Source organism: Callithrix jacchus, chromosome 1 (genome assembly GCF_049354715.1).
Source record: "Callithrix jacchus isolate 240 chromosome 1, calJac240_pri, whole genome shotgun sequence".
NCBI classification, from domain to species: domain Eukaryota; kingdom Metazoa; phylum Chordata; class Mammalia; order Primates; family Cebidae; genus Callithrix; species Callithrix jacchus.
This window is the reverse complement of record NC_133502.1, coordinates 208,567,424-208,588,013: the sequence shown is the minus strand read 5'-3', so window position 1 is coordinate 208,588,013 and position 20,590 is coordinate 208,567,424. Positions and strand designations below refer to the sequence as shown.

Sequence of the window (20,590 nt, the reverse complement as noted above, 5' to 3'; positions counted from 1 at the left end):
GCCTGACACTTACATAAGTAACGGAAGTCAAGAGCGAAGCGTTTTTGTCCTCGGTGTCCCCCACTCAGCCCTCCCATTCCTTCTCCACTTTTATTTATTTTTTCTTTGAGTCAGGTCTCACTCTGTCGCCCAGGCCAGAGTGTAGTGGCACAATCTCAGCTCACTGCAACCTCTGCCTCCTGGGTTCTACTGATTCTCCTGCCTCAGCCTCCTGAGCAGCTGGGACTAATAGGCACCCACCACCATGCCCAGCTAATTTTTGTATTTTTGGTAGAGATGGGGTTTTACCATGTTGACCAGGCTGGTCTCGAACTCCTGACCTCAAGTGATCCACCCACCTTGGCCTCCCAAAGTGCTGGGATTACAGGCGTTAAGCCATCGCACCCGGCCCCTCCGCTTTTGACCATTTGTTGTAAATATTCTGAGATCTTTTCTTTGACTCCATGGATTGGTTTCGAAACCTACATGTCTGATCAGATAAATAATAGGGTGAGGGAGGAAGAAAACAGTATTCTCTGAAAATGAATCATGACATCATAGAAAATTAGGTTAGGCTTTTTTTTTTTTTTTTTTTTTTTTTGCAAAGCAAATCTCTCTTTTTACAGACAGGGAAGCTGGGCTCACTGAGGGAGCGCTGTCAAGCGGCCGCATTGGGTTTGTTGTGGAGCAGAGCTGGGGCTGCCTTGCCTCTCGGGCTCTGGGAGTGCTGAGGATGGGGAGGCTGGGCTGGAGAGGGGCCAGGAGGATGCTCGGGGCGGGCTGGGGTGGAGCTGGCTGAGGAGTCTTCTGCCTGTTTGTTCTGGGTACTGGGAGATGCAGGCGGGGAGACACCGGGTAGAAAGGGCAAAGTCCTCATTTTTGGCCTTGGGGGAGTTAATGTCTAATATTCTAGGATATAAGCTTGACCACGAGTTGAGACCCTGAGCACAGGCCTCCAGGAGCCGCTGGGAGCTGCCGCCGGGAACTGTCGCCACGATGGTGAGGACACCAGCCCCCAGCTGCCTGCACCACTGCGTTCATCTATGTCTTTGCCTTGGTGGGGGCTTTTAGGGAAAACCATTGTTGTCCCTCTCTGGGCCTCAGTTTCCCCATCTGTGCAGCAAAGAAGTTGGACAGGGGTCTTTATTTTTAAACAGTGTCTTGCTCTGTCGCCAGGTGGAGTGCAGTGCTGGCGATCACAGTGCTGGAGGTCACTATAGATTTGACCTTCTTGGCTCAAATGATCCTCTCGCCTCAGTGTCTTGAGTACCTGGGACCCCAGGCATGCAGCACCACACTACCTAATTTTGTTTCTTTTTTTTTTGAGATGGGGTCTTGCTCTATTGCCCAGGCTGGAGTGCAGTGGCACGATCTTGGCTCACTGAAACCTCTGCCGCCTGGGTTCAAGCAATTCTCCGGCCTCTGCCTCCCAAATAGCTGGGATTACAGGCATGCGCCACCACACCTGGCTCATTTTTTTGTGTTTTTAAAGTAGAGACAGGTTTCATAAAGTTGGCCAGGCTGGTCTTGAACTCCTGACGTCAAATGATCCTCCCACCTTGGCCTCCCAAAGTGCTGGGATTACAGGCATGAGCCACTGCGTCCGGCCTATTTCTTATTTTTTGTAGAGATGAGGTCTCACTGTGTCGCTCAGGCTGATCTCACTGGGCTCAAGTGATCCTCCCGCCTTGGACTCCCAAAGTGCTGAGATTCCAAGTGTGAGCTACTGTGCCTGGCCTTCACTGATCTTTAGGGAGATAAAAAATCTCAGCTTGGGCAACGTAGTAAGATCTTGTCTGCTATAGGTGCATGGTACTATGCCCCGCCTTAAAAAATTAGCTGAGCATAGCGGTCCGCTCCCGTAGTCCCAGCTACTTGGGAGGCTGAGGTTGGAAGATCACTTGAGACCAGGAGATTGAGGCTGCAGTGAGCCATAATTGCACCATTTATGGGTGACAGAGTGAGACCTTGTCACACACACGCACACACACACACGCACTCACACACACTCACACGCACATGCACACTCACACACATGCACGCACTCCAAGGCTTGGAGAGTGAACTGCCCAAGGCCACAAGCTGCAAATGCAGAGGGCTGAGTAGATCCCCACTGAGGTCCCTGATTCTTTGATTCTACACCTGTCCCTGCCATAGCTTACTGTGTGGCCTTGGCCAAGTCACTAACCCTCTCTGAGCCCCAGTTTTCCCCACATCTGTGGAATGGGCTGATAGGCAGCATCTTCTGAGGATTAGATGGTATATTCATTGCCTAAGGTTGCAGTAACAAGTTACCACCAAATTGTGGGTGGCTTCGCACAATAGATGTTTATTCTCTCTAAACAATGTCTAAAGCCTGGAACCAGGGGGCTACAGGGCTACACCCCTGCTGAAGGTGCTGGCGGGGGGCGGGGGGGTCCTTTCTGGCCTTTTTCAGCATCTGCTGGCTCCTGGCATTCCTTGGCTTGTATCCTTGTATCATTCTAATCTCTGCCTCTGACTTCACATGGCCTCCTCTGTATGTCTCTGTCTTTGTGTCCATATTTCTCTCCTCTTTTTTTTTTTTTTTTGAGATGGATTCTCACTCTCACCCAGGCTGGAATGTAGTGGCGCAGTCTTGGCTCACTGTAACCTCTGCCTCCTGGGTTCAAGTGATTCTTCTGCTCAGCCTCCCGAGTAGCTGAGATCACAGGCACGTGCTACCACGCCCAGCTGATTTTTATATTTTTAGTAGAGAGGGGGTTTCACCATATTGGCCAGGCTGGTTTCCAACTCGGGACCTCGTGGTCTGCCCACCTCAGCCTCCCAAAGTGTTGGGATTCCAGGCGTGAGCCACTGCGCCTTGCCCGTATTTCTCTCTTCTTATGAGGACATAGGTTGTATTGGATTTACGACCAACCCTAAACCAGTATGGCCTCTGACCTCTTAACTCGATCACATCGGCAAAGGCCCTATTTTAAAGTAGGTCACATTGAGGCCAGGTGCAATGGCTCACACCTGCAATCCCAGCACTTTGGGAGGCCGCAGGCGGCAGATCACCTGAGGTCAGGAGTTCAAGACCAGCCTAGCCAACATGGTGAAACCCCCATCTCTACTAAATACACAAAAAAAATAAAAAATTAGCCAGACGTAGTGGCAAGCACCTGTAATCCCAGCTGCTTGGGAGACTGAGGCAGGAGAATCGTTAGACGTGTGTGTGTAGGGTACATGTCTGTGAATGCCTGCTGTGTGGCGGACACACTTGTGTTCTGCTGCTTGTTTGAGTCCTTTTGGGACTGTCCTCACTGGGTAACCTCATCTCCTGGAGATAATGCTGTTTGCTAGCGAGAGACTGACTTTAATCCCATCTGCCTGGCCCCAAGATCTGGACCCTGCTATTACATTAATTGCAGACTTGGGGGTGTTAGGTGTCCAGCCTCCAAACCCCACTTTCTCTAAAGCACGGAGGTTTTGCCCCCCAGGGGACATTTGACCCCGTCTGCAGACATTTTTGGTCATCACAGCTCAGGGGAGGGTGTCACTGGCATCCAGTGGGTAGAGGCCAGGCCAGCCCCAACAAAGAGATGCCTGGGCCAGGCGAGGTGGCTCATGCCTGTAATCCCAGCATTTTGGGAGGCTAAGGTGGGCGGATCACCCGAGGAGGGGAGTTTGAGACCAGCCTGACCAACATGGAGAAACCCTGTCTCTACTAAAACTACAAATATTAGCTGGGTGTGGTGGCGCATGCCTGTAATCCCAGCTGCTCGGGAAGCTGAGGGAGGAGGATCACTTGAACCTGGGAGGTGGAGGTTGCAGTGAGCCAAGATCGTACCATTGTACTCCAGCCTGGTTAACAAGAGCGCAAAGAAATAGCAACTGTCTGACGTGCCACTGTCACAGCCCACTGTCCCCCGCGTCTGGTTAAGCATTGCTGCCTCTTCTAGATGGGCCGAGACCTCGTGCCTCTAACACAGTCATTTTCCATCTCACATTTTTGTGTCTGGGGTTCTGCTGAGGGCAGTGTGATTTCATCACTTGAACACTTTGTGAGTTTCACAAAGTGAAACTGGGAAGCACTCTGCCATTTCATAGATGGGCACACTGAGCCTCACCCAACTGGGCCCTGTGCCTCAGGCTGGGGTGGATAAGAGCAAAACAGGGCAGGGCATGGGGAACTCTGGGAGGCCATGATCCAAGCCTCTGGCTCTGCCGCTTCCCGACGTGGTGGCCTCCTGTGTCCTCATGTGGGCAGGGGGATTGTGAGACCTGCAGCTAAGCTGGGGTGAGGTGGGTGAAGGTGCTGGGCAAGCGTGGGATTGATTTTCTGTGGGGACTGTTTCTCTGTTGGCCCAGGGGGAATTTGAGGTTAAGAACATGGACATGAAGCTGGGGTCGACCCTGAAGATCACAGGCAGGATCGACGACGGCGCTGATGGGTGAGCAAGGTTGCGGGGTGGGGGTGGTCCCCAGGCCTGGAACAGGCAGGGCGGGTGGGGCAGCCCTGTGGAGTGGTCAGGCCAGAGGGACCTCTTTCGTTTCTTTTCCTTTTTTTTTTTTTGAGACGGAGTCTTGCTCTGTTGCCCAGGCTGGAGTGCAATGGTGCGATCTCAGCTCACTGCAACCTCCGCCTCCTGGGTTCAAGCACTTTTCTGTCTCGGCCTCCTGAGTAGCTAGGATTACAGGTGCGCACCACCACAGCTGGCTAATTTTTGTATTTTTAGTAGAGATGGGGTTTCACTATGTTGGCCAGGCTGGTCTTGAACTCCTGACCTGTGATCCATCCGCCGTGGCTTCCCAAAGTGCTGGGATTACAGGTGTGAGCCATTCCGTATGGCCAAGGGGCCCTTTTTCACACCCTTCTCCCCACACCCCTGCTGGCTACCTTTCTGTGGGGTCTGCCTTCATGCCTGAGGCCAGGTTTGGGGACCTGCAGAATTTCAGACTTGATGCCATATGCTCTGTTCCTTGGCCCCAACAGACATCGAAGGGGCAGGTGGAGAAGCCCCTGGAACTCTGCCTGGCCCCCTGCAGGGCAGATACCTCTAGGGAAAGCCCAAATCCCCAGAGACACTACAGTCTTTACCCAGTGGAATGGCCATGGGCCAGTCTTTGACGCGCATAAAACTGGGGCAGCTGCCAGGGGATGCTGAGTGGTCTCCCGGGGACCCTCTTGGTTAGAACCAGAGGCCTCAGACACCACCTCGGTGACTCACTGTCTAGCGAAGGGCTCCCTAGCCTGCAGAACCTGTCAGTGCGTCTTGGAACTGCTCTTTATCTACTTTTGGTTGGGGAGGGGGCAGGCAGGTGCAAGTCATAGGAGCCAAGAGAAGGCCAGGTGTGGTGGCTCGCGCCTGTAATCCCAGCACCCTGGGAGGCCAAGGCAGGTGGATTGCCTGAGGTCAGGAGTTCCTGACCAGCTTGACCAATATGGTGAAACCCTGTCTTTACTAAAAATACCAAAATTAGCTGGGCGTGGTGGCGGGTGCCTGAAATCCCAGCTACTCGGGAGGCTGAGGCAGGAGAATCGCTTGAACCCGGGAGGTGGCAGTTGCAGTGAGCCGAGATGGCACCACTGCACTCCAGCCTGGGAATCAGAGGGAGACTCCATCTCAAAATATAAGAAGTAAAAATAAAGGAGCTAAGAGAAAAATGACCTCTTTCTCCTAGGGTTCCTCAAATTGCCAAAATGTGTGATACCCTTGGTCTGAGACTCCTGAATGAAGGTACCCCATGACCCAGAATGCCTCACTTTCAGGAACCCTGAAGGTCTAACCAAGGCTCCTGTAGTGATCCTGCCAAGAAGTAATAACACCCCGGTTACTTCCCTGTAGTGATGGGGAACTCACCACCTTAGGCTGGCTGTTTGTGGTGAAATGTAATAGGTCTTCAGGTATCTAAGAGATAGCATTTAGTCTCCCAGGAGAGCCACCCCTAATTCCTGAAGCTGTCGCCATCAGCTGCCCTTCCACCAACAGCTTTGATCCCTGCTCCAAATGGAAATGCGCCCCCACAGCGCCGAGTCCGGCCCAGGTGTTACCGCCCTTGTTTTAAGGCACAGACCTCAACTAACACGAGCTTTGATTCTTCCAGCTTGTGGTCCACAAAGATCCTCCAACCCAAGCTGCTTTATCCAGGCCTGAGCCCTGAGCCCTAAGCCTCACCTGCTACCCCTTCCCCTGCAGCTTTGTAATTAATCTGGGCCAGAAGACAGACACGCTGAACCTGCATTTCAACCCTCACCTCAGTGAATCCACCATTGTCTGCAACTCGCAGGATGGCAGCAACTGGGGACAAGAACAACGGGATCACCTGTGCTTCAGCCCAGGGTCCGAGATCAAGGTGAGGTCAAGGGGAGGGCCCAGATGGGAGGGAGTCTGGCCGGGACACAGATGCTGGCACCGTTTGAGCCAACAGGCACTGCCCTGGCCCATTTCCGGGTCCTCCTGCCTCCTTGACACCCTCCCTCTCTACAGTTCACGGTGACCTTTGAGAGTGACAAATTCAATGTGAAGCTGCCGGACGGGCACCAGCTGACCTTTCCCAACAGGCTGGGCCACAGCCACCTGAGCTACCTGAGTGTGAGTGGAGGATTCACCTTGTCCTCTTTCAAGTTAAAATAAAAGACCTCCAGCCGAGATTCCCCGTCCTGGGTTTTCTTAGGAGTCCCACCAGGATCAACAGCCCTTGGGTCCTGGGTGCGTCCCCTACTGCTGTCTGCAGTTCCTGCCCCAAGGCCAAAAGCAAGCAAAATAAGCCATTGAGTCTTCCTGTGGCAAGAACTGTGGTTTGTGACTCAGTCTCCTGGGTCCCTCAAGTTTACAAAAACACTGGATACCCCTGGTCTGTGGACTCCTGAATGAAGGCACCCCATGATCTAGAATGTCCCGCTCTCAGGGATCCTGAAGGTCTAGCCCAGGATCCCGTAGTGATCCCACCACACATCCTCTGGTCACATACCTCGACTGCCAGGGAGCTCACCACCTTATGTTGACTGTGGCTAAATGTAACAGGTCTTCAAATACCTAAGCACGGGGTTTCTCTTTTCGTGCATTTTAATGCTCCTGGCATTTTTATGATACAGAGGAGGCAACTGAGATACAAGGACCCCTGACTGCCACGCTGGGAGGCTGAGACATGCTCCCAACAGTCCTATGCAGTGCTCCTGTCTACCTGCCCCCACTATCGCCAGAGCAAATGCCACCCTGCCCTGTGGGATTATGGGCAGACACCAGTCCCAGGCACCTGGGCCAGCGACCATTCCGGAACTGCAGATAAGAGCTCCCACCTGGGCTTCTTATCACAGGGGCATTCCAGCCTGGTTACTCATTACCCTCCCCTTGGTGCTCCCCTCTCCTCCCCTGCTGGGGGCCTCGATGGGGGGTCCATGGCTTTCTAAACTCCCTGGTGGGGGGACTTAAGCAGGTGTGGAGCGGATGCCGTTCTCCCAGCTGCCCAAGCACCTTGCAGGACGCCTTTTATCAAAACAGCCTTATTTAATCAGGTCCCAGAGGCAGGTCTGGAGTATACAGGCAGGTGGGATTTCTCCCCGTGAGCTCATACCTGACCTTCCTGGGATAACTGGGAGGCTGGGAAAGTGGCCTGGGATAGGGCTGTCACAGTTGCAGTGGGGATACTCTGGGATGAGCTGGGGGCAGGCGGTCCCTTTGGGAGGTGAGACAATGGCCTTGTGTGGTATACTCCCTGCCCCCCACCCCACACGGACAGCTTGGTCTGGCACAAAGGCCACACTGTGAGGCTGGCCCCTCCAGCTGGTGGGGGTGGCATGGGGTGGGGCCGAAGGAACAGCTATTAGGTCCAGAGTGGCAGTGGGGGGAGGTGGTCAGCCTGGCAGGCCCCTGGGAGCTTCCAAGTCCCAGAGCAAGCCTGGCTGTCCCTGTCCTTTCTCCCACATCTGTCCTGCAGAGGCAGGGAGGAACTTGGGGCAACTCGGCTTCTCCCCTCTCTGGTGTGGCAGGAATCAGCTGTTAGGTGAGGGGCTGGCTCTGCACCTAGGTGGGGCCCTGAGAACAGGCCCCAGTCCCTCAAACCTTGACCTCATCATCCTCTTCAGCATCCGCAAATTCGAAGGTGTGTGTTTGCACTGTGCTGGGCACCGGGGTCCTGGTGCCCACCTGGGGTGCCCTCCACTCTTTGTCCAGGCTCTCCCAGGAGGCCCGGGCTTGGGGTAGCACCTCCACTCGCTCCTGCCGCGTATATGGGTAATGGAGGTCACCACCCCAGCCTGCTCCCCAGTGCCTGCTGAGGGCTGGGTCAGCAGGTCCTCGGGGACCCCCTCCCACTGGGCTGGCCTTCACCTCCACCACTGGGCCCAACCCGGCTGTTACCCCATTGGGACAGCGTCCACGGGGTGTGGAGCTTGCGGCAGGGGCTGGGAGGTTTGCAGTAGGAGCCGGGGAGTTTGCAGGAGGGGGTAGGGGGTTTGCAGCAGGAGCTGAGGGGTTTGCAGCGGGGGCTGGGGTCTCAGCTGCAGGGGTTTCCGGGAGGCTCATGACCCCCAGCAGCTCGCTGAGGAGCGAGGGCCCAAGGTCGAGGTCCAGGCGGAAGGACAAGAGAGAGTCAGAGCGGCGGAGCCCCGGCTCAGAGGGGAAGGAACCATCCCGGTCTCCGTCATGCGGCTTTTCTGAGCGGGGCAGGCGGGAGATTGTGCAGAACCCAGAGTCCAGGCCTAGAAAAGAAATGGGCAATGGGCTCAGAGCTGGGGTCCCTCACCAGGAATTAAGGAGGGGGGACAGGACCAGTCCTGGCTTGCCGTGTGGCCTCTGGCAAGCCCCTCCCCTCTCTGGCCTCAGTTTCTCCCATCTTTCCAATATAATACACTCCATGGTCTCCTGTGTGATCTCCTGTCTATCCCGAACTGAAAGGCGTCACCCTCATTTCCACTCTGCAGATGAGGCAACTGTGACCTCGGCCATGGCCAGCTCCCTGCCATGACGCTGGCCGATGGCTGCAGGGGAACCCAGAGCACGAGGCTGGTCTGTGGACACAGGATGGGACCAGCAGTCAGGGTCTGATTGCATAGAAATGAAGGACAGACACATGCTTTCCCAAGGTCATCTAGTCCAGCTCCTGCATCCAGGACCACAGACCTGAGACATAATCGTGTTTCTGTGGATGGGTCCTCCGTGCGTTCTGAGCAGCCAGTCGCCTGTGGCAGGAGCATTAGAGTATTTGCCCCAAAGGTGGGAGTGAAGCCGCAAGGCAGGGAGTGGCCACAAGGTGGCAGCAGGGGCCCATGGTTCCCAGGTGAGCGCTTCCCTAACAGCCAAGGTGGCGCTTCTGGCTGGGCAGGAAGGGCCCTGGCTTGCGGGCCCCTGTGAGTGGGTTTCCAGATTTGTCGAGTTACAGGAAACCAAGTTCAAATAACAACTGCTCTGGTGTCCCGAGCACCTACTGCATACCAGCCCCTGGGCCTCTCCTGGCACTGGATCTTAGCAATGACCCCAGAAACTCATTATCTAGGTGAGGACTTGAACTTATAGAAGTCAGTTGACTTCCTGGAAATCAGGCAGAACTGGATTGGAATCCAGAGCCCCGGCGACCCTTCACCTCTCCATAGTATCATTCTGACATGTGGTTGAAGCGGGCGAGAACAGGAGGTTGACTGGTTCTGCCGAGGCCGAGACGGGGAGGTGCTTGCCGCGGTCACAGCAAGTGAGGGGCAGCTAGAACTCAAACTCCACCCCCTCGCTCTCAACCCCGGGTGTTTTGGGGAGCCAGCCTGTTCCCACCTCTGCAGCCCCTCCCCATCTATGATGTGGGGTTTGGGCCTGACCTCTGTGGTGAGACCAAGGGACCTGGGGAAAAGAGCTCATTCGGAGCTTGGAGGAGCCCCTGAACCCCTCTGGGCCTCAGCCTCAGCCTCTGAAAAGTGGGTCAGTAACCCAGGTTCTCACCGTAGCTGGAGCGGCCATCTGTGGAGCTGGCAGGGCTGCCGTCGAAACTGAGCTTGCCAACCACGAGGCTGTCGTAGGTGGCCTGGTTGAGCTGAGGCAGGGAGATGGCGTTCTTGATGATGGGGGAGATGGCTGGTGGAGCCGGTGAGGGCGCAGGTGGAGACGCCATCCTCCGGGGGAGCGCCCCCACCCTCCGCACCAGCTGCAGCTTCTTGGCCAGGAAGCTGCGGGGTGAGCGATGGGTGCCCCCGGAGCTGCCACCATGGTTGCTGAGGAAGGAGGTGTCCCCAAAGACGTCTCCGCCACGGCCCACGTGCATGGTGTGGCGGAAGTCCCCGAGTGGGGGGCTGATCATGTCTGCAGTCAGCCGCCTCTTTCCCTGGGAACTGGACACCCAGCCCACAGGTGAGAGCTTGCCCAGGCTCATAGTGGGGGCGCCTCCGCCCCCCTGGGGGCCAGGCATCAGCTCTGGCGGCTCACAGCCACTAGTCCATGCCCACCAGGGGCTGGGGGAGGGAGGTGGGTTGCGCTGGGGACCGGTGCTCAGCTCCTTTGCCCTGGAGGAAGCTGTGGATGACGCTCTCCTAAGGTGAGGTCCCTGAATGCTGAGGCTGTGGGGGCTCCATGGCTCGTCTCTCCCCGGGGCCCGGCTCCCAGCCCCTCAGAAGCAGCTGTAGATGTTCAAGCACAGAGAAAGCACCCCCAAGGGGGTCAGCTTCTCTCCTGCCCAGGGTGGTTTCCTGGAAGGAAGACAGAAAGGGTGGTGACAGCAGGCCCGGGGCAGAGGAGGAAATCCGGGGTCCAAACACGGGCAGCTGAAGCGGACAGAGAGACAATCAACCCAACCACATGGATGGAGGGGTCCGGCCGATGCGGGACAGAAGCCAGGCACAACGGGACTCAAGTGAGTCCGTGTATAGAAAGTTCCAGAACACAGCCAGGCTTGGTGGCTCACACCGGTAATCCCAGCACTTTGGGAAGCTGAGGCAGGTGGATCACCTGAGGTCGGGAGTTTGAGACCAGCCTGGCCAACATGGAGAAACCCTATCTCTACTAAAAATACAAAAATTAGCCGGTGTGGTGGCGAATGTCTGTAATCCCAGCTACCAGGGAGACTGAGGGAAGAGAACTGCTTGAACCCAGGAGGCAGAAGTTGCGGTGAGCTGAGAGTGCACCACTGTACTCCAGCCTGGGCAATAAGAGCAAAACTCCACCTAAAGAAAAAAAAGGCTGGGTGCGGTGGCTCACGCTTGTAATCCCATCATTTTGGGAGGCCGAGGCAGGTGGATCACGAGGTCAGGAGATCGAGACCACCCTGGCCAACACAGTGAAACCCTATCTCTACTAGAAATACAAAAAATTAGCCGGGCGTGGTGGTGCATGCCTGTAGTCCCAGCTACTCCAGAGGCTGAGAGAGGGGAATTGCTTGAACCCTGGAGGTGGAGGTTGCAGTGAGCCAAGACTGCACCACTGCACTCCAGCCTGGGCCACAGAGCAAGACTCCATATCAAAAGAAAAAAAAAAAAAAAAAAAAAAGAACAGGCATAACCAATCGATGCCATCAGAAATCAGAATGATGGCAGTGTCCGAGCAGGTACTGACTGAACAGAGGACAAAGAATTCATCGAGCTATATGCTTAGCTGTGTATCAGGAAAAACAGAAGCACCCATTCTAAGTCTGAGCAACATAATGAGACCTAGTTTCTACAAAAATATTTAAAAGCACTTCGTTGGGCGTGGTGGTATGTGCTTGTGGTTCTAGCTACTCAGGAGGCCAAGAAGGGAGGATTGCTTGAGCCTGGGAGATCGAGGCTGCAATGAACCGTGATTGTGTCACTGCACTCCAGCCGGGTGAAAGAGCGAGGCCCTGTCTCAAAGAAAAAAGAAAGCGCTCATTCTGCAGGTCGACTTATGAAGCACTTACTAAGTGCCAAGACGTCACCTGCATCATCGTTTAAACCCAATACAATACTCCTGAGGGAAGCACGATGTTAGAGAGGGGAAACTGAGGCACAGAATGACGTAACTTGCCTGAGGCTACATCATAGGAAACAAACAGGCCCCACATCCCAGAGCCCTGGAATCCCAGGCTACACTGCCTCCTGCTGCAGCATTAAGTCACCTCCCTTCTCTGTGCATTAAAACCTCTGCCACCCAGAGATGGCAGGAGGGAGCGGACGCCTCGCCAAGGCTTTGTGAAGCTGGGTAAACGGTCAGAGCAGAGGCTCCTCTGAACCCTCCACCTTCAAGGAGCTTCCTGGAATAAGGATCCTGTGGTCAAAAGTGGCTTTTTTCAGCTGCCCCCTCCATGCATGAGCATATTCAAGGGTCTGAGAAGGCCCGCAGGAAAAGACTATCACAGTTTGTCAAATTGCTGTAGGAGCCTTGTTGTCAGGGAACAAGCTTTGGAAAAAGCTCAGCTAGTGCCAAAAGCTATTTCTTGCCCATCTCTCCCTTCCTGATTCCCCACCCCCACCCCCACCACAGACACACACACACACACACACCCTCCCAGTTCCAGCCTCTCTAAGGATCGCTTGTTCTGACCTCTTCCTTCTAGTATCATACCAAGTCCAGGCTAGAGGGCACCTGTGCTCCTTCGGTCTCACCTCTGGTTTTCCTGTGGCCCAGAGAGGACCAAGCTGGCTCAAGGTCAGATCTAGAGCTAGTCGAGACTTGAACTCAAAGCCTCTGACTCACAAGCCCTTCACTGGCTTGTGGAACCCAGTCTGGCCTTATGAGATCAGCAACGCACTGGGAGGGTGAGGCGGCCGCCTGGATTTTCCTGCCTTCCTCCCTCGGGCACCCAGCTTGGGCTCTGCACTTAGCAAGTGCCAAATTAATGCCAGGTGAATCACAGATCTCTGCGATAACCCGGCACGGTGAAACATCACCCCGACCCCTTCTGAGAGTGGGAGGGCAGGCTGGGTACCCGGTGTCCTCACACTGTGACCTTGGGCAAGTCACTTACCTACACAGACCTGGGACCTCAGCTGATCAACGTCAATCATGATCCTTAACAAGAACACCTACATCTGTGGCTCAGCCAGCTTCCTTTTTTATAAACCACTGCTGCCTCCTCCAAGCATAAACATCTCAATACTGCCCTTCGGATGTTATTTGAAATTCAAAATAGGTTAAATAACAAATAAGAACAAAGAAGGCAATAGGACAAAGCTTGCTTTGTTACTGGACTGCATTCTCTTCCCTTCCCACCATCTGATCCTCCCCCAACCCTAACTCCTCCCCCTGGATGGTGGAGGGGGGGGTGCTTCTGAATCATCCTTTTCCCTCCCTGGCACCCCCAGCACCACGACGTCCTCATGGAATGTTTGCTGAAGTTCTGAAGCGCTCCACAGATGGCCAACCATTACATGATGTCATCTGATTCTCCAACAACCCCACAGAGCTGCAGGGTGGCCCGTCTGACAGGGAGCGCTGAGGTGCGGAGGGAAGGAGGAACTGTCCAGGGTTAAGTGACAGGTTCGTGGCAGGGCCAAGTTTCCCTGCCCAGCAGGGTTTAAGGATGTGTCTCTGGGGGAAGGAATGGGGGTGGGGTGGGGTTCCTGAGCTGTAAAATGTCATGCAGAAGGGTCTGCCATGTGGCCTCACCCACTTGCCCCCACCCCAGCTCCCTGACTTTTTTCTTTTAAGACTGAGTTTGGCTCTTGTTGCCCAAGCTGGAGTGCAGTGACGTGATCTCAGCTCACGGCAACTCCCACCTCCTGGGTTCAAGTGATTCTCCTGCCTCAGCCTCCCCAGTAGCTGGGATCACAGGTGCGCACCACCATGCCCAGTTAATTTTGTATTTTTAGCAGAGATGGGGTTTCTCCATGTTGGTCATGGCTAGTCTCAAACTCCCGACCTCAGGTGATCCACCTGCCTCAGCCTCCCAAAGTGCTGGGATTATAGGCATGAGGCACCTCAACCAGACTTTTTTTTTTTTTTTTTTGAGGCAGGGTTTCACTCTGCCACCCAGGCTGAGTGCAGTGGCTCCATCACAGCTCACTGCAGCCTCAAACTCCCAGGCTCAAGTGATCCTCCCAACTCAGCCTCCTGAGTAGCTGGGACTACAGGCACACCCCACCATGCTCAACTAATCTTTTTTCCACTTTTTGTAAGGACAGGGTGTCACAACATTGCTCGGGTTAGTCTCAAATTCCTGAACTCAAGCTATCCTCCTGCCTCAGCCTCCCAAAGTGCTGGGGTTACAGGTGTGAACCACCACGCCTGGCCTCCCTGACTTCTTAAGGCAGGACCTCTTCTCCCAGCAAGAAGGGCTCCTCCTCCTTGAACTCCCATGGTCACTTTTGACTGGAGGGACCAGCTTCCTCCCCAATCTTGTGATGATCCCATCTTTCAAATGTTTCTGGGCACCCCCCAAGAGTACCCCCCCCTCCATTCCACCCTGCCTACTGTGGTAGAGAGACCCTGCAGCACAATGGGGCTGAGGGCAGGGCACTGCTCCTGGGATCCGTCTTCCCACGTGGAAATGACAGGTAGTTCCCTCCCAGGGGAGTTGTAAGGGTAGAAATGTAATGAAACCCTCAGATGCTGGAGCAGGGCAGCTAGGGGTTTAAATCTGTCACCTTTACACTAACATCTCTTATTCCAGGAACCCCTGGTGACAGCCATGTGGCATTTACTGCTAACCACAGGGCACTCACTGCTGGCCATCAGGTGTGCCTCACCTGGCACTGGAGTAAGCAGGGCTCCAAGTGTCCTGGTGCCAGGTTCACCTCCCCTCACCTGCCCAGGAATAGCGCCTGTTAGTGTTCAGCTCACCCCTTTTACAGATGGAAAAAACGAGGCTCAGAAAGGAGGCATTTACCCTCAATCACAGACCAACATCGCTGGTAAATGCCCCAGGGTGGGGGTGAAGGTGATGGGGAATGGGGAAGGGGAGGTGGAGGGCTTGGATGCCCAGTCCTGAGCAAGGCATGGGTTGCGGTGCAGGCCTGGAATACAGGAGACCCAGCTCTGCAGATTCGGTGCCTGTGACCTTGGCAAGGAGGTCACCACACAGCCTCGGTGTCCCTGGAGTCCTTATATTTACCGTGTAGATACAGTCAGGGCCTGGGCGCAGGGCCTGAGCTCACTCAGTGGTGGAATGACACAGGGACAAGTTTTGGAGCCAGGATCGTGCCAACAGGGGTCGCTGTGGATGCACATGTGCTCTGGGGGAGGCCAGGGGCGGCTCTGAAGGGCTCCGGGGCGGCTGCAGCCTGGCATTCTCCTGGGGGCCACCCGCAGGCCGCAGGGCTGGCCAGGGCCCCACGTTTCATCCTAGAGGTCTCTGCTCGGGTGCACACAGCCCCCTTCCTGCGGGCATCCAGCTGGGTGACACCCCCCCCACCAACCGCTGGACAGCAGCTCCCCCAAACCTGCGCTGGCCCCTGGGATAAGGGGTTAACCCGAGGGGCTGGCTTCTCCTGCCCCTCAAAGTCCAGACGTTTCAAGGTTGAGAGATGGGGAAACTGAAGCCAGAACGGGGTAGCTAGTTGTCCTCAGGCTCGCTAGGGGACCCGGTCCTCCGTATTCCAAGGGGGGCACCATGGTCCATTAGGGAGCGACAGGGACAGTGGAAAGGAGTCGCGCTTCGTGCCCACCGCCCCGAGTTAGAGCCGAATCAGCCCTGGACCGCACGAGGCGGAGCGGCCGCGGGCCGCATCTCGGGTCCCCGCGCCACGTTTCTTGCGGCTGCGGCCTCCGGACCAGTCCCTTCTCATCTCTAAGCCTCAGTTTCCCGGTCTAGGAAAAGGGCCTCGAAAATCGCGGGTCTGGCACGGCTGGGGCGAAGGCAGAACGATCTGGAGGGCGGCCGGGATTGGAAGTCCAAGAAGGGCTTCGGCCATCCCACATTCTCTGCGGGGACGGGCTCAGGACGCGGAGGGTCGCTCCGCCGGGGAAGGGGCCGGCTGGCTGTCTTGGCCAGAGGGGAACCGGACGGGATGACCTCATCCGCGGCTCCAGCCTGGAATGCGGCGGTCGGGAAGGGGGCAGGGTGCCTGTCCATCTCCCTGGGTCCCCCCCACCCCCCACTTCCCGCTCTCCGCGTGGGCCTCGGCGGAGGGGAGACATTCCGCGGCGTCGCCCGCCCCCCGCCCCGGCCCTTCCTTTCCAAGAGCAGGAAGGCGCGGAGATGGCCCCTGTTCGGCCCCTCGGCTCGCCCCCTCCGGGCGCAGTTTGGCAGCTCAGCCCCGTCCGATCTTCTGCCCTGTCCGCCCGCCCGGAACGCACGACAGCCTGAAAGCTCGGAGTTTCCCCGCGCGGCTCCGCGGCTGTGCCGGGCCTTTCCGTGCGCTCCTGGAGGCGCCTCTCCCGGGCGGGTCCCCTCCCCGTCCCGGCCTCGGGAGCCTAGGAGGGTGCAGAGCCCCCGCAGGCGCCGGGACCCACCGGCCTCCACGGACCGCCCCCGCCTCGAGACCCGCGCGCCGCGGCTGTTACCTGGTTCCGTGAGCCCCGGGGGCGCGGGACGAGGGCGGACTAGTCGTCGGCAGCGGCGGCGGCCGCGCGTCCCGGCTGGCAGCCCGGGAGAGTCGCTGGGCCGGTCTGCGCCGCCCTGGCCGCAGGCTCCGCGGGCTGGATCCGGGGGCGGGGGCTGGGTGTGGGTGCTCCCGCCTCCCGCCCCTCTCCTCCCGCCCGCGGGCGGGGCCCAGACCTCTCCCCGGCCCCCTCCCCGAACCGTACATGCGGCCGAGAGCTGGCAAGGGGGACACGGCAGCGGGGTGGCCAGGCCAGGCCTCTGCTCGCCGCCCCAGACAGGGCCAGCCGGGGAACGCGCGGTCTGCCCCGGGGAGACGACTCCGGTCCCCGGCCGCCAACCCCTCCCCACAGGTTCCCCGCGTGGGCTTGGGGCGTCCAGGCCTGATGAGCTCTCCTCCCTCCTGGGCCCTCCAGCCGCTCCCTGCGGGTGTTTGGGGAACCAGGAAGCTCGATCTGAGGCCCTGAATGCCTGGGCCTTTAAACCTTGATTTTTACAAGCTTGGGATGCCCACTCCCTTCCTCCCCATTCCCATTCCCTTACACCCGGTCCAGGCCCTGCGGCGCCAAGGAGGAAGACAGCCACACTGGGGCGCAGGCCAGGCAGGCACTGGTAGAGTGAGGTGGAGTGGCCGTCAGGGCCAGGACCCTGGAGCGCGGCAGCCTGGGTTCCTGTCCTGCCTCAGTCACTGCTTACCTTTCTGTGCCTCAGTTTCCACATCTGAAAGTGGGATAGATAATAGCATCAGATGTGTTAAGTATTCTCTGCTCTAAGAGCACCTGGGAGTCTTGCTCGCAAGTAAATGAGATTGCATCTCAGAGACTTTACAGATCCCACCACCACCTCCATGGGGGGCAGGAAATCAGCCCTACCCAGGACCCTGTGCCATCCTCAAGGAGGGGAGATAGATCTGGCCCCTGCCTCCCGTTCTTGTGCCCTCCTCTGACTACTCCCCTCTGACTATAGAGTCCTCTGGGTGTCAGGGCACAGAGAGGTCCCTAACACTGCCTGGGGGGCATGGGGGCTCAGGAAAGCTTCCTAGAAGGATGATACCTGAGTTGTCTTTTTTTTTTTTTTTGAGACAGAGCCTCACTCTGTTACTCAGGCTGCAGTGCAGTGGCACCATCTCCACTCACTGCAAACCTCCATCTCACGGGTTCAAGCGATTCTCCCACCTCAGCCTCCAGACTAGCTGGGATTACAGGCACCCACCCATGCCTAGCTAATTTTTGTATTTTTTAGTAAAAAGGGAGTTTAGCCATGTTGGCCAGGCTGTTCTTGAACTCCTGACCTCAGGTGATCACCCGCCTCAGCCTCCCAAAGTGGTGGAATTATAGGTGTGAGCCACCATGCAGCCGTGAGCTAAATCTCCAAGGACATGTAGGCCGAGGGAGGGGCAGTGAAAATGTACGGTGTGCAGCCGGCAGAGGACAGCACAGCAAAGGCTGGGAGCCAAGGACCCGGATGAGGAGGCAAACCCGGCTGGAGGAGACGGGCTGAGCGCTGTCATGGCCAAGGATGAGGAGCTGTATTTACCCGCAGGTGGAGACAAGGTCTTTACTGTCCACCCAGGGGCTAGGCTCCCTGAATCCCCATGCTGGCCACCACGGGAAGGAGTTATTTCCACAGCTGAACAAATGAGGAAACAGGCACAAAGCATTCTAGCATTTGCTCAAGTGGCACAGCAGTAGGAACTCTTTCCCTGGGGGCCAGCCCAGGAGCCTTTTGTCCCATGGAGAATTGGAAAAGCGTGGGGACAGTGAGCCAGTAGGCAGCCCTGGCAGGTATGCATTTGGAAGTCTAACTGTCAGCCGGGCACAGTGGCTCACGCCTGTAATCCCAGCACTTTGGGAGGCCAAGGCAGGCAGATCACGAGGTCAGGAGATCAAGACCATCCTAGCTAACTCGGTGAAACCCTGTCTCTACTAAAAACACACACGAAAAATTAGCCAGGTGCCTGTGGTCCCACTACTTGGAAGGCTGAGGCAGGAGAATTGCTTGAACACAGGAGGTGGATGTTGCAGTGAGCCGAGACCGACAGAGTGAGACTACATCTCAATTAAAAAAAAAAAAAAAAATCTGACTGTCGCACCCAGGTGTGGTTGTTCACACTTATAATCCCAGCACTTTGGGAGGCCAAGGCAGGCGGATTTCTGAGGCCAGGAGTTTGAGACCAGCCTGACCAATATGGTAAAAACCCCGTCTCTACTAACAATACAAAAATTAGCCAGGCATGGTGGCAAGTGCACCTGTGATGCCAGCTACTTCGGAGGCTGAGGCAGGAGAATGGCTTGAACCTGGAGATGAAGGCTGCAGTGAGCTGAGATCGTGCCACTGCACTCCAGCCTGGTGACAGGGAGACTCTGTCTAAAAAAAAAAAAACAAACAGAATTCTGACTGTGAGTGGCGAATGCACTGGAGGGACAGTGGAGGAGGCAAAGAGCTAGTACTACTGTGGTCATTACCATTAATAGCTTCGGTCGTAACCAGCACTTATTGAGCGCCTGATGCATACCAGGTCCTGTGGCCCCTTGACATGCATTATGACATTTACTCCTTGTGAGAGCCCCACAGAGAGAAAGTACTGCCATCATGTCCCTTTGGCAGAGAAGCGAAGTGACTTGCGTCAAGCCCCCTCCTTTGACAGGATGGCCATACTTTCCAGTTGGCCTAGGACAGGCCCAGATTACACATACTGTTCCAAGTGTGATTATTAATAGCACTTCCTTTCATTCTCAAAGGTGACCTGGTTAGACAATCAATTACACATCACTCTAATCAGAGGATCCCCAGAGCAGCTGGTAAAGGAGGTGGTTTGGTGCAACGCCAAAGGCCCTGAGCTCAACTCCTGGCCCAGTGGCTGACCGTGGGCAAAGCACTTGGCCCATCTCAGCCTCAAGCTTCACATCTCTGAAATGGGCTTAATAGCAGTGCAGGTATTTACTAGTTGCAGGGGTGTTGTGAGCCCCAGGCAGAGCACCGAGCAAGCAGTCTTGATGGAAATGGTTACAACCTGCCCCACGCTTGCTCCATCCTCTTCACCCCTGGGCAGGGAGGGCAGGCAGGAAAGAACACGTGAGAACCTCCCGACTGTATGCTGCACACTTTGTCTTCTCCAGCTCATTGGCAGGCAACCCATGAATCAGAGATTCTTGCCCCTTTTTACAGGTGGGTAAGCTGAGGCGGAGCGGGGTCCTCTCCCTCCTTGCAGCCTGTCTCCAGATAGAAATCTATCTCCATGTAGGCTGTGCCCTTGTTCCTGGCTCCACTCCTGATTTAAGATCTGACAGTTTTTCCCTCTGGAAAATGGGAGAAAGGGAGAAGTTTCAACATCCCCAAGAAGGATCCAGGGTTGGGCAATCCCCATTGCTTATGCTTGTCCCCTCCCCCAACTTCCTGCAGTCCCCTTCTTTCTCTTCAAGAGGCTGCGCCCAGGAGTGCAGGGGTTAACCCTGGCAGAGCTGTAATCGCAGTGCAGAACGCAGAACCGCAGAACCGCAGAACCAATGCCTCCCAGGTGGGACTGGGAGCTGCCAGATGAACCGACTGAGTGTCCGGAGTTCAGGTCCCCTACCTCCTGCCCTGTCTTGAAGGAATCAGCCTTCTCAGGCTGTAGTCGGAGAGCTCAGCTGCCCCCTCCCCTCAACCCAGCAGATTGGGTTGGCCAAGGCAGGGGGCCTAAGGAGGCAGTTCCAGGGCAGGGAGCCAGGGAGGACAGGGCAGGGCACAGCTAGGGACCCAGGGATGCCAGTGGCTACTTCCAGGTTCCAGGGAGGTTTGGAATGGGAGCTCTGAACTGAGGCCACAACTATCAGCCCCTTGCAGCCCCTCCCTAGGGTACATGTCATTTTTGTGCCTCGACGTCCGGCTGAGGTTTTGCTGAGTTAATGCATCTGCTTATTGACCAATTGGTTGGTCTTTCCCATTCTTCATCTCTTGAGTGTCCACTGGTCCATCCTTCCGCTGATGCAATTGCTCATTCAACCATCCGCCCACTGGCGACTCCCCTGCCCACCCGTCTGCCCTCCCCTCCGTGCACCCATTCACCCATCTACTTCCCATCCATGTCCCCATCTGCTACTCACACACATTCAATCACTCAACCACTTACTTACCCAGCCCTCCGCTGACCCACTGCCTGCCCCCCATATATCCATCACTTACCCACCCATCCAGCTGCCTACCCACCCATGCGTCCTTCCACCCCATTATCCATTTACCCACCGGTGCACCC

The 20,590-nt window shown here is 56.3% G+C and overlaps 2 protein-coding genes across 4 annotated transcripts in view; one reads left to right on the top strand and one right to left on the bottom strand.

The window, feature by feature from the left end:
• Window positions 1-6,593, top strand: part of LGALS2 (galectin 2) — a 28,355-nt gene extending 21,762 nt beyond the window's left edge. Inside the window, exons 2-5 of one of the 2 annotated variants that reach the window (XM_035272262.3) lie at window positions 893-978; window positions 4,312-4,394; window positions 6,141-6,297; window positions 6,432-6,593. In XM_035272262.3, the coding sequence (XP_035128153.3) occupies window positions 976-978; window positions 4,312-4,394; window positions 6,141-6,297; window positions 6,432-6,578 (390 nt within the window). In that variant the 5' untranslated portion in view covers window positions 893-975 and the 3' untranslated portion in view covers window positions 6,579-6,593. The remainder of the gene's footprint in view (window positions 1-892; window positions 979-4,311; window positions 4,395-6,140; window positions 6,298-6,431) is intronic. The other variant, XM_078340239.1, reaches the window with a different exon arrangement.
• An 838-nt stretch (window positions 6,594-7,431) lies between these two features.
• CDC42EP1 (CDC42 effector protein 1) lies at window positions 7,432-16,426 on the bottom strand. Of its 2 annotated transcripts, none has more exons than XM_009010398.5 (3): window positions 16,320-16,426; window positions 9,873-10,612; window positions 7,432-8,644 (listed from the first exon to the last, which is right to left on the bottom strand). In XM_009010398.5, exons 2-3 carry the CDS (start codon window positions 10,333-10,335, stop codon window positions 8,001-8,003), a joined length of 1,107 nt encoding a protein of 368 aa, XP_009008646.2. In that variant the 5' UTR covers window positions 10,336-10,612; window positions 16,320-16,426; the 3' UTR covers window positions 7,432-8,000. The 2 variants fall into 2 exon arrangements, with proteins under 2 accessions (XP_009008646.2, XP_002743795.2); XM_002743749.6 differs by lacking the exon at window positions 16,320-16,426 and adding an exon at window positions 12,844-12,976.
• Window positions 16,427-20,590: the final 4,164 nt, after the last annotated feature.